We start from the raw sequence: 13494 nt of genomic DNA on the forward strand, positions 1-13494 counted from the left end.
CATTAAGTACGCATTGGCCAAATACCATCATCCCACACTTTTGTCCTAAATTCCAGCTGCCATTTGCCTGCCCATTCTACTAGCCTTTATTTCCTGCTGCAGTTAATTGGCACCATCCTCATTTTTGTCATACCTCCAAGTTTGTTATCAACAAATTTTACTCTGAATTCCAAACCCAAGTCATTTGTATGTATCAAAAAAACAGTGGTCCTGGCATTGATCCTTGGGGGACACCACTGTCTACCAGTCTCCAGAAACTCTGCTTCTGATCTTGGATTTAAAAAAAACTAATTTAAGCGGACCATAAGATGTAGGAGCAGAATTAGGCCATTCAGCCCATCGGGTTTGCTCCGTCATTCAATCATGGCTGATACGATTCTCATCCCCATTCTTCTGCCTTCTCCCCATAACCCTTGATCCCCTTTTTAATCAAGAACCTGTCTTAAAGATACTCAATGACATGGACTCCACAGGCTTCCATGGCAATGAGTTCCACATATTCACCACCCTCTGGCTGAAGAAATTCCTCCTCATCTCAGTTTAAAAGGGGTGTCCCTTTACTCTGAGTTCTAGTCTCTCCCACTAGTGGAAACATCCTCTCCATGTCCATTCTATCTAGGCCCTCCTATTTTCATGAGCCTCAATTTTGTTAACCAGTCTTTTACGTGATACTTTATCAAACACTAATCCTTGTAGACAACATCGACCAGATTGCCCTCATAAATCCTACATAAATAATTGAATTTTTTGATGGAGTAAAGTCAAAACATGATCTGTCTTTTACAAATCCGTGCTGGCTCTCCTTCATTAACTCAAACTTCCCCAACTCAAACTTCTCCACGTGCAAGTTCCCAATTACTGTTTCAAACACCTTACCCATCACTGATGTTAAACTGTAGTTACTACTAGGAGTGTTCTTTCACGAACAAGAATGTTACATTTTCCAACCTTCTAACAATATGGTGTACAGTTCTGGTCACCTTATTATAGAAAGGACATTAAACTAGAAAGAATGCAGAAATGATTTACTAGGATGCTACCGGGACTTGATGGTTCGGGTTATAAGGAGAGGCTGGATAGACTGGGACTTTTTCCCTGGAGCATAGGAGGCTTAGGGGTGATCTTATAGAGGTCTATAAAATAATGAGGGACATAGATAAGGGAGATAGTCAACATCTTTTCCCAAAGGTAGGGGAGTCTAATACTAGAGGGCATAGGTTTAAGGTGAAAGGGGAAAGATACAGGGGCAATATTTTCACTCAGGGTTGAATATGTCTGGAAATTAGCTCAGTAAGAAGTCTCACAACACCAGGTTAAAGTCCAACAGGTTTATTTGGTAGCAAATACCATAAGCTTTCGGAGCGCTGCTCCTTCGTCAGATGGAGTGGAAATGTGCTCTCAAACAGGGCACAGCGACACAACATCAAGTTACAGAATACTGATTAGAATGCGAATCCCTAAAGCCAGCCAGGTCTTAAAGGTACAGACAATGTGGGTGGAGGGAACATTAAACACAGGTTAAAGAGATGTGTATTGTCTCCAGACAGAACAGCTAGTGAGATTCTGCAAGCCCAGGAGGCAAGCTGCGGGGGTTACTGATAATGTGACGTAAATCCAACATCCCGGTTTAGGCCGTCCTCATGTGTGCGGAACTTGGCTATCAGTTTCTGCTCAGCGACTCGGCGCTGTCGTGTGTCGTGAAGGCCGCCTTGGAGAACACTTACCTGAAGATCCAAGGCTGAATGCCCGTGACTGCTGAAGTGCTCCCCCACAGGAAGAGAACAGTCTTGCCTGGTGATTGTCGAGCGGTGTTCATTCATCCGTTGTCGTAGCGTCTGCATGGTTTCCCCAATGTACCATGCCTCGGGACATCCTTTCCGGCAGCGTATCAGGTAGTCAATGTTGGCCGAGTTGCAAGAGTAGGTACCGTGTACCTGGTAGATGGTGTTCTCACGTGAGATGATGGCATCCGTGTCGATGATCCGGCACGTCTTGCAGAGGTTGCTGTGGCAGGGTTGTGTGGTGTCGTGGTCACTGTTCTCCTGAAGGCTGGGTAGTTTGCTGCGGACAATGGTCTGTTGAGGTTGCGTGGTTGTTTGAAGGCAAGAAGTGGGGTGTGGGGATGGCCTTGGCAAGATGTTCGTCTTCATCAATGACATGTTGAAGGCTCTGGAGGAGATGCCGTAGCTTCTCCGCTCCAGGGAAGTACTGGACGACGAAGGGTACTCTGTCCACTGTGTCCCGTGTTTGTCTTCTGAGGAGGTCGGTGCGGTTTTTCGCTGTGGCGTGTCGGAACTGTTGATCGATGAGTCGAGCGCCATATCCTGTTCTTATGAGGGCATCTTTCAGCGTCTGGAGGTGTCTGTTGCGATCCTCCTCATCCGAGCAGATCCTGTGTATTCGGAGGGCTTGTCTGTAGGGGATGGCTTCTTTAACGTGTTTAGGGTGGAAGCTGGAGAAGTGGAGCATCATGAGGTTATCCGTGGGCTTGTGGTATAGTGAGGTGCTGAGGTGACCGTCCTTAATGGAGATGCGTGTCCAAGAATGCAACCGATTCCGGAGAGTAGTCCATGGTGAGTCTGATGGTGGGATGGAACTTGTTGATGTCATCATATAGTTGTTTCAGTGATTGTTCACCATGAGTCCAAAGGAAGAAAATATCATCGATGTATCTACTAGTGTATAGCATCGGTTGAAGGTCCTGTGAAGAAGTCTTGTTCGAACCTGTGCATGAAGATGTTGGCATATTGAGGAGTGAATTTGGACCCCATGGCTGTTCCGTGTGTCTGGATGAAGAACTGGTTGTTGAAGGTGAAGACATTGTGGTCCAGGATGAAGCGGATGAGTTGTAAAATTGCATCTGGAAACTGGCAGTTGACGGCATTGAGTATTGAGGCCGTTGCAGCAATGCCATCATCGTGGGGGATGCTGGTGTAGAGTGCCGAGACATCCATTGTGACGAGGAGTGCTCCTGGTTCAACTGCCCCATGTGTACTGAGTTTCTGTAGGAAGTCCGTAGTGTCGCGACAAAAGCTGGGGGTTCTTTGTACAATGGGTTTCAGGATTCCCTCGACATAGCCGGAGAGGTTCTCGCACAGGGTCCCATTGCCCGATACGATGGGACGGCCAGGTGTGTTGGCCTTGTGTATCTTTGGGAGGCAGTAGAGGTCTCCAACGCGTGGAGTACGTGGGATGAGAGCACGGAGGGTGTTTTGAAGGTCCGGATCAACGGTTTTGATCAGAGTGTTGAGTTGATGGGTGTGTTCTTTGGAAATGAGCTGCCAGAGGTAGTAGCAGAGGCGGATGCAATTTTGTCTTTTAAAAAGCATTTAGACAGTTACATGGGTAAGATGGCTATAGAGGGATCTGGCCAAATGGGACTACCTTAATGGTAAAAACTGGGCAGCATGGACAACTGGGCCAAAGGGCCTGTCTCCATGCTGTAAACCTCTGACTCTATAACCTACGGTAGTCATGATGTGGAGATGCCGGCGTTGGACTGGGGTAAGCGCAGTAAGAAGTCTCACAACACCAGGTTAAAGTCCAACCGCTCGACAATCACCAGGCAAGACTGTTCTCTTCCTGTGGGGGAGCACTTCAGCAGTCACGGGCATTCAGCCTTGGATCTTCAGGTAAGCGTTCTCCAAGGCGGCCTTCACGACACACGACAGCGCAGAGTCACTGAGCAGAAACTGATAGCCAAGTTCCACACACATGAGGACAGTCTAAACCGGGATGTTGGATTTATGTCACATTATCAGTAACCCCCACAGCTTGCCTCCTGGACTTGCACAATTTCACAAGCTGTACTGTCTGGAGACAATACACATCTCTTTAACCTGTGTTGAATGCTCCCTCCACCCACATTGTCTGTACATTTAAGACCTGGCTGGCTGTAGAGATTTGCATTCTAATCAGTATTCTGTAATTTGATTTCTGTGTCTGTGCCCTGTTTGAGAACAGAGACCACTCCATCTGACGAAGGAGCATTGCTCCGAAAGCTTATGGTATTTGCTACCAAATAAACCTGTTGGACTTTAACCTGGTGTTGTGAGACTTCTTACTGTGTCTATAACCTACACCATGAGCTATTATCATATTTTTAAAACTTCAACAGTTTATCATAGTCGAAAGAGAAAAAACACAGTTATACGCAGCATAAACGTTTCTCTTTACCAACGCACTGCTATTTTCTCACAGCAGCCCATTAAATGTCAGGCACATCTCTCATTTTACTAATCCATGCTTCTGAATTAACTCAATTCTATCATGCATCACCTTTCACAACATGTGCATTATTAATGTTAGGTTGACTGGTCCGTGGATAACTTGTCTTATTCCCTTTTGAACAGCTGCTAGACTGAGACCTCTGCAGTCTATGGGCACCTCATAAACCAGAGATAATTGAATAATTATGCTCAGGGCTTCTGCTATTTCTTCTGCCATCCTGCTGTATTTCAGATGTCTTTCTTTTGTTTTGTACCTTTTGGTACTTTATTCCTAATCAAAAAAGCCAATTAGGTCCATTCATGGCCCCCACCCAAGGGACAAACCAGATCCAAGCTGACAGGACAATGATATTGTACCACATCTTGGGCTCGATCAAACAAGATCCAAGCTGACAAGATGAGGCATTGCACACCCTCCCGGACTTGATCTAACACTTCATCTCAGCCAAAAGGCCAAGATGCCTTTGGAAAAAATTGCATCAGGTAAAGCCTCAGTTTAACATCATTGGCTACCCTGATCACACACTCTACCCAAGGATAACCACGATCTAGGCATCAGCATACCCCAAGTGTAATGGCCAACCACGTCCCCTGCCTGATCATGGTTTCACCCCTGCCAGGTAAGTTGATGCAGTTCTATTGTTTTCATTAATACTACCTTATCCAGGCAGCACAATGGCACAGTGGGTTAGCACTGCTGCCTCACAGCACCAGGGACCCGGTTTCGATTCCCAGCTTGGGTCACTGCCTGTGCAGAGTCTGCACGTTCTCCCAGTGTCTGCGTGGGTTTCCTCCGGGTGCTCCAGTTTCTTCACAGTCTGAAAGATGTGCTGGTTAGGTGGATTGGCCATGCTAAATGGCCCCTTAGTATCAGGGGGACTAGCTAAGCTAAATGCATGCAGTTATGGGGATAGGGCCTGGGTGGGATTGTGGTCGGTGCAGATGCGATGGGCCGAATGGCCTCTTTCTGCACTGTAGGGATTCTATCCATATTTATCCTCACAGATTGCTCTATTTTTTCTTCTTGTACCCCCTCATTCCAACTACCACATTGTGAAAACCAAAACTGGGTATTCATATATTTATCAGCGTCATTACTCCAGTATATTTTCTTTTTCCATAAGACCATAAGACATAGGAGCAGAATTAGGCCATTCAACCCATCGAGTCTGCTCCGCCATTCAATCATGGCTGATATTTTTCTCATCCCCATTCTCCTGCCTTTTCCCCATAACCCCTGATCCCCTTATTAATCAAGAGCCTATCTTTTTCTGTCTTAAAGACACTCAATGACCTGGCCTCCACAGCCTTCTGCGGCAAAGAGTTCCACAGATTCACCACTCTTTGGCTGAAGAAATTCCTCCTCATCTCTGCTTTAAGGGTCGTCCCTTTAGCCTGAGGTTGTGCCCTCTGGTTCTAGTTTTCCTACTAGAGGAAACATCCTTCCAGATCTACTCTGTCCAGGCCTCGCAGTATCCTGTAAGTTTCAATAAGATCCCCCCTCATCCTTCTAAACTCCAACAAGTACAGATCCAGAGTCCTCAACTGCTCCTCATATGACAAGCTCTTCATTCCAAACATCATTTTTGTGAACCTCCTCTGGACCCTTTCCAAGGCCAGCACATCCTTCCTTAGATATGGGGCCCAAAACTGCTCACAATACTCCAAATGGGGTCTGACCAGAGCCTTATACAGCGTCAGAAGAACATCCCTGCTCTTGTATTCTAGCCCTCTCGACATGAATGCTAACATTGCATTTGCCTTCCTAACTGCCGACTGAACCTGCACATTAACCTTAAGAGAATTGTCAACAATGACTCCCAAGTCTCTTTGTGCTTCTGATTTCCTAAGCATTTTCCCATTTAGAAAATAGTCTTTCATAAAAGCCTTCATAAGTCTGCCCAGCCATTCCTTTACTGTTATTTGATGCTTTGATTTTATAAAGCCATTTAATATTTGTTGCCCGTTTACTATTTGGTATCCACCCAGTTGTTTTTTTAGGGGCAGCACGGTGGCACAGTGGTTAGCTCTACTGCCTCATAGCGCCAGGGACCCAGGTTCAATTCTGGCCTCTGGTGACTGTCTGTGTGGAGTGTGCACGGACCTCCCCGTGTCTGCGTGGGTTTTCTCTGGGTGTTCCGGTTTCCTCCCACAGTCCAAAGATGTGCGAAGTAGGCTGATTGACCATGCTAAAATTGCTCTTTAGTGTCCCAAGATGTGTAGGTTAGGGGGATTAACGAGGCAAATGCACGGGGATTGGGGGGGCTGGGTAAGATGCTCTGTGGAAGAGTCAGTGTAGACTTGATGGGCCGAACGGCCTGTAGGGATTCTATGATTCCAAAAAATAAACTTTCAATGCTTTTTGGCCTTTTCCAGAGTCTGAGCTTAGGGATGGGATCAATGTTATACAAGGCTGCACCACAACCAGATGGGTTGAGCTGCTCGACCAGATCATCTCCACTTAACCCGCACATCTTTAGACTGTGGGAGGAAACCCACACAGACACGGGGAGAATGTGCAGACTCCGCACAGACAGAGACCCAAGCCGGGAATCGAACCCTTTTCATAATGTGTGTATAGCTTTAAAAAAACAACAAAGAACGACTAAGAGCGATTAAGGAAAGGAAAGATAGATTATGAAACTAAACTAGCTCAAAATATAAAAAATGATAGTAAAAGTTTTTACAAATATATAAAAAGGAATAGAGTGGCTTGAGTGAATGTTGGACCCTTGGAGGATGAGAGCGGGGATTTAATAGTGGAAAACGAGGAAATGGCTGAGACTTTAAATAAGTTCTTTGTGTCGGTCTTCACGGTGGAAGACACAAATAGTTTAGCGAATATTAGAGATCGAGAGTTGGTGGGAGGCGAGTTCCTTAATACAATTACTATTACTAAAGAGGTAGTGCTTGGTAGACTAATGGGACTGAAGGTAGACAAGTCCCCGGGCCCGGATGGAATGCATCCCAGGGAACTGAAAGAAATGGCTGAGGTAATAGCAGATGCATTAGTAGTTATTTATCAAAATTCATTGGAATCTGGGGTAGTGCCAGCTGATTGGAAAACAGCTACTGTTACGCCGCTGTTTAAAAAAGGAAGTAGACAAAAGGCGGGTAACTACAGGCCGGTTAGCTTAACGTCCGTAGTTGGGAAGATGCTGGAGTCCATCATTAAAGAGGAAATAGCAGAGCACCTGGATAAGAATGGTTCGATCAAGCAGACGCAGCATGGATTCATGAAGGGAAAGTCGTGTTTCACGAATTTACTGGATTTTTATGAAGATATAACGAGTGCAGTTGACAGAGGGGAACTGGTGGATGTGGTGTTTTTAGATTTCCAGAAGGCATTCGATAAGGTGCCTCACAAAAGGTTGCTGCAGAAGATTGGGGTACATGGAGTTGGGGGTAAAGTGTTAGTATGGATTGGGGATTGGCTATCTAACAGGGAGCAGAGAGTTGGAATAAATGGGTGCTTTTCTGGTTGGCAGTTGGTGACCAGTGGCGTGCCGCAGGGATCGGTGCTGGGGCCTCAACTGTTTACAATTTACATAGATGATCTGGAGGAGGGGACTGAGTGTAGGGTATCAAAGGTTGCTGATGACACGAAGATGAGTGGGAAAGCAAATTGCGTGGAGGATGCGGAAAGTCTGCAGAGAGATTTGGATAGGCTGAGCAAGTGGGCGACGATCTGGCAGATGGAATATAACGTTAGCAAATGTGAGGTTATCCATTTTAGAAGAAATAATAGTAAATTGGAATATTATTTAAATGGAGAAAAATTACATCATGCTACTGTGCAGAGGGACCTGGGGGTCCTTGTGCACAAATCGCAAAAACTCATCTGCAGGTGCAGCAGGTGATCAAGAAGGCGAATGGAATGTTGGTCTTTATCGCGAGGGGGATAGATTATAAAAGCAGGGAGGTCTTGCTGCAACTGTACAAGGCACTGGTGAGGCCGCAACTGGAGTACTGTGTGCAGTTTTGGTCCCCTTATTTGCGAAAGGATATATTGGCCTTGGAGGGAGTGCAGAGAAGGTTCACCAGGTTGATACCGGAGATGAGGGGTGTAGCTTATGAGGAGAGATTGAACAGATTGGGTCTGTACTCGTTGGAGTTTAGAAGGCCGAGGGTGATCTTATAGAGACATACAAGATAGTGAAGGGGCTGGATAGGGTATAGGTAGAGAGATTCTTGCCACTTAGAAGGGAAACCAGAACTAGAGGGCACAGCCTCAAAATAAGTGGGGGCCGGTTCAGAACAGAGTTGAGGGGGAACTTCTTCTCTCAGAGGGTAGTGAATCTCTGGAATTCTCTGCCCATTGAAGTGGTGGAGGCTACCTCGTTGAATATGTTTAAATCACGGATAGATAGATTTCTGATCGATAAAGGGAATTAAGGGATATGGGGAGCAGGCGGGTAAGTGGAACTGATTCGCTTCAGATCAGCCATGATCTTGTTGAGTGGCGGGGCAGGCTCGAGGGGCTAGATGGCCTACTCCTGCTCCTATTTCTTATGGTCTTATGTTCTTATAACCATGAGTCTCCCAATCTGATTCGTCATATTAATAGGCAACGCCTATCTGTAACAATGTCTTTGTTAAAGCCGCTTTGTTCATGGAAACTTTCAACCACAGTATTTCCTGTTACATCTCTGTGACTTCCTCCTTTATCTGTGTAGCTTCATGATAACTGTGCACCAAAAGAAGGATCTTTGTTGCCTCGTAATGATGAATATTAAAACCTCCAGGCATCTTGCCTGAAACAGGTTTCCGTCTGGATTATCTAATACATTACCATACGATATTATGCAGTCCACAACTGGATTTAAATTTTAATACAAGTGGCTCAGCAGCATCATTGTATATTCATTCTTACTGGCTCATTAACTATACGACAAAGTTAATCTTACAGGAACCACAATACTCAAAAGAAAAATATTCCCCCAAGTCAAGCAGAAAAGATTTATACACAATTTCTTCAAGCAAACTTGTGAAATCCAAATCATTGGGTAATTTACAAATTTTAAGTTTGGAGACAGGGATGTGTTGTTGCAATTATACAGGGCCTTGGTGAGGCCACACCTAGAGTATTGTGTGCAGTTTTGATCTCCTTTTCTGAGGAAGAATGTTCTTGCTCTCGAGGGAGTGCAGCGAAGGTTTACCAGGCTGATTCCAGGGATGGCGGGACTGATGTATAAGGAGATTGACTAGGTTAGGATTGTTATCGCTGGAGTTCAGATGAACATGGGGGCATCTCACAGAGACTTATAAAATTCTAACAGGACTAAACAGGGTAGATGCAGGGAAGATGTTCCCAATGGTGGGGGAGTCCAGAACCAGGGGCCACAGTCTGACGATTTAGGGTAGACCATTTAGGATGGCGGTGAGGAGACATTTCTTCACCCAAAGAGTGGTGAGCCAGTCACATTAATGCAATACCACAGGAAATAGTTGATGCCAAAACATTGAATGTATTCAAGAGGCGGCTGGATATTGCACTTGGGGCGAATGGGATCAAAGGTTATGGGGAGAAAGCAGGATTAGGTTATTGAGTTGGATGATCAGCCATGATCGTGATGAATGGCGGAGCAGGCTCGAAGGGCCAAATGGCCTCCTCCTATCTTCTACGTTTCTATGTTACAACAAACTTTATCTGATAGAGGGTACTATAAACCAGATACATACCAAAGAGCGTCTCATTTGTAGAAGAATGTTCATGAAGCAGTCATGACTAATCATTCCTTCTCGACTCATAGGCAGTTTCGTTTTTTCCATGGTGCTAACTACAGCCGATGCAGCCAAAGCCATTTCTATCCATTCCAGAAGGTACCTTAGAGAACCCCGCTGGGCTGCAAGTCCAAGCAGCAACTCTGAAGCTAATCTCCGTCCCAAGATATCTGCTCCGGAGTTTGGCATTGTGACTCCCTTCAGGAATGTCGTCACTTGGGACAAGCAGTCCAGTCCCATTGCTGGAATTTTACTCTCATTTGCTAAAGATAATGGCGGCAATGAGCTGATCACATCTATTGCTGTGTGGATAACGTCATTACAGAGGTTCAATCCTGGTACTGTGGAAGGCACCAGCCAGCTCTGCCGCAACAGTGCAAACAGTAAACTTAATCCAGTCCGAACTCCCATCTCTATCAGAGCGTCTGTACTCGACCTTGGACGCTCACTAACAGAATGGATATCTGTCGCTCCAGAACTGCTCTCAGGCGAATGCTGCTGCTGTTTGACTTTACCCTTGTCATGGTATTTGTTGGAAAGAGCATAAAAAACACGCTGTAACACCAACAAGCGCTTCCGAAGGGACGCTGCAAATGGAGAATCGGAGCAAACCATCTTCGCCAGAGCCAGCTGGCTACTAAGGAGAGCATCCAGGTAGTGTTCTTGTTCATCGCTGGAGAGGGACTCGCGTTCAAAGTCTGGTAGCTGGGGTCCCTTGAGGCAGAGGACTTGCTGTGGTAATGGCACCACCTCTTTACTGCTAACTAGCTTACTGTACAAAATAGAAACACCTTCTCTGGTGGCAATGGACTCACTGTCCTCTGTAATCCAAGAGCTATTGAGGTGCTCCAACCACTTTAGCTTCACTGGTGGAATCATTAGAGCCATGATTGGTCACTTTATTGCCATTAGTCCTAAAACATAAAAAGGAAAATCATTAAAGTGTGAATTAAATGCTTGGCAGATCGCACGCAAACTTCTTTTTTAAAAATTTTATTTATTACTGTCGCAAGTAAACTTACATTAACACTGCAATGAAGTTACTGTGAAAATCCCCCAGTCGCCACACTCCGGCGCCTGTTCGGGTACACCGAGGGAGAATTTAGCATGGCCAATGCACCCTAACCAGCACGTGTTTCGGACTGTGGGAGGAAATCGGTGCAGCCGGAGGAAACCCACGCAGACACGGAGAGAACGTGCAGACAGTGACCCAAGCCGGGAATCAAACCCGGGTCCCTGGTGCTGTGAGGCAGCAGTGCTAATCATTGTGCCATCATGCTGCCCCATTGAAGGCCCTTCTCCCCCCAAAACATCAAGTTTTGCAAAAGCAACAGTTAAAAATGAGACACTGAGGTGCAGTGAATACAGATCTGTTCTGACCTTGTCCAATAGCAGCAGATCTCACAGCAAGTGGAAGGACACTATAAAAGGTTACGCCACAGTGAAATATGATGGAATGCACACTAATATTCTGAAGTGAGGTTGTTCTAAACTTACAACATTTAATTGATGCAAATCCTAAAGCTAGCTGGAGCCCAATAGCAGAAACCTAAAAACAGACTATCAACAAGATAGCTTGTGAAACAAATACAAAACAATAACTGAACACAGACATGCGGACAGAGAAGCATGCTCAAATATTTTAAGCTCAGTGGGAGATCGTAATGGATTTGCTGAAGTAGAACTTCAGCTCATAGTATTGCATAACTTCAGAAATACAAAACAGCTGCTAAAGTTTTTTTTTTAAAGCTTATTTATTATTGTCACAAGTAGGTTTGCATTAACACTGCAATGAAGTTATTGTGAAAATCCCCTAGCCGCCACACTCTGGTGCCTGTTTGGGTACACTGAGGGAGAATTTAGCATGGCCAATGCACCCTAACCAGCACGTCTTTCGGACTGTGGGAGGAAATCAGAGCACCCGGAGGAAACCCTCGCAGACACGTGTACAAACTCCACACGGACAGTGACCCAAGCCGGGAATCGAACCTGGGTCCCTGGCGCTGAGAGGCAGCAGTGCTAACCACTGTGCCACCGTAGTCATTATACAGGTTACATGACTGCAAGGTTTGTACAAACGTAATCATGATGCGCCCATTATCTGTCAAAAGCATTTTCCACAATCATTCGGAGCAATTTGACTGGGTCTAAATTTAGCTAACTGCTTCATTATCGATTGCTAGATTTTGAAGGTTTTGTTCCTGATCACAGTGCTACATACCTGTTCAGTTTTGAAGCAATATTTCAGCCAGTCAAGTGAAAATGTGCACATCAGGTTTTGCAAATGCAACAATTAAAAAAAAGGGTGAGACTTTGAGGTGTAGTGAAAGAGACAGGCCTGTTCTGACCTGGTCCAATACCAGATCTGCTGCAGATCTCACAGTAAGTTGAAAGACACTCTTAAAGGTTTTGCAAAAGTGAAAAACAGTGGAATGCACACTGTAATATTCTGAAATGAGGTTGTTCTAAACTTGTGAAAGTCCCCTAGTCGCCTACATTTAATTGATGCAAATCCTAAAGTTGGATAGAGCTTAATAGTTTTTACAGCGAGGTTTAAGGTGATGGTAAACTTCCAGCCTCCACGTAAACATGAAATACTGCCTTTGTATCACAGGATCCCGACAGTACAGAAGGATGTCTGTGTGTTTTTAAAATATCTCTCAAATTATCTAAAGGGGCTTAACACATGACATACGCAAGGCTTTCATGTATTGTTAGCTACAATTTAAAAATAAGCAAATTTGAAAAATGCTTTGAAGTGTCAGTCTCGATCGTACGTGGTAGAAGGAAACAACAAAATGAGAATTACTTTCAGATCTTGGATACGCTCTCCAATTACATATGATTCCAGTGATAAAAAGCATATACAATATTTGTTCATTGTTTTGGAAGAAATGGCAGGTTGTTTTAAACAAAAACAATTAAATCATATACATAAGAACATAACATAAGAATCACGAGCAGGAGTAGGCCATCTGGCCCCTCGAGCCTGCTCCGCCATTCAATGAGATCATGGCTGATCTTTTCGTGGACTCAGCAACACTTACCCGCCCGCTCACCATAACTCTTAATTCCTTTACTGTTCAAAAATTTATCTATCCTTACCTTAAAAACAGTGAGGTAGCCTCAACTGCTTCACTGGGCAGGGAATTCCACAGATTCACAACCCTTTGGGTGAAGAAGTTCCTCCTCAACTCAGTCCTAAATCTGCTCCCCCTTATTTTGAGGCCATGCACCCTAGTTCGAGTTTCACCCGCCAGTGGGAACAACCTCCCTGCTTCTATCTTATCTATTCCCTTCATCATCTTGTATGTTTCTATAAGATCCCCCCTCATTCTTCTGAATTCCAATGAGCATAATCCCAGTCTACTCAGTCTCTCCTCATAAGCCAACCCTCTCAACTCCGGAATCAACCTAGTGAATCTCCTCTGCACCTTCTCCAGTGCCAATATATCCTTTCTCAAGTAAGGAGACCAAAACTGTACACAGTACTCCAGGTGAACTTGGACCGTTATTAAAATATACAAAAATATTGCTGAAG

General features: G+C 45.0%; 1 protein-coding gene across 1 annotated transcript in view; it reads right to left on the minus strand.

The window, feature by feature from the left end:
- Nucleotides 1–10861, minus strand: part of LOC144490121 (putative E3 ubiquitin-protein ligase HERC1) — a gene marked incomplete at its 3' end in the record, with an annotated part of 31730 nt that extends 20869 nt beyond the window's left edge. Inside the window, exon 1 of the mRNA XM_078207930.1 lies at nucleotides 9912–10861. Coding sequence (XP_078064056.1) covers nucleotides 9912–10841 — 930 coding nt within the window. The remainder of the gene's footprint in view (nucleotides 1–9911) is intronic.
- Between the last annotated feature and the right edge of the window lie 2633 nt (nucleotides 10862–13494).

This window comes from Mustelus asterias, unplaced genomic scaffold, assembly GCF_964213995.1.
Source record: "Mustelus asterias unplaced genomic scaffold, sMusAst1.hap1.1 HAP1_SCAFFOLD_2895, whole genome shotgun sequence".
In the NCBI taxonomy this organism is placed as follows: Eukaryota; Metazoa; Chordata; class Chondrichthyes; order Carcharhiniformes; family Triakidae; genus Mustelus; species Mustelus asterias.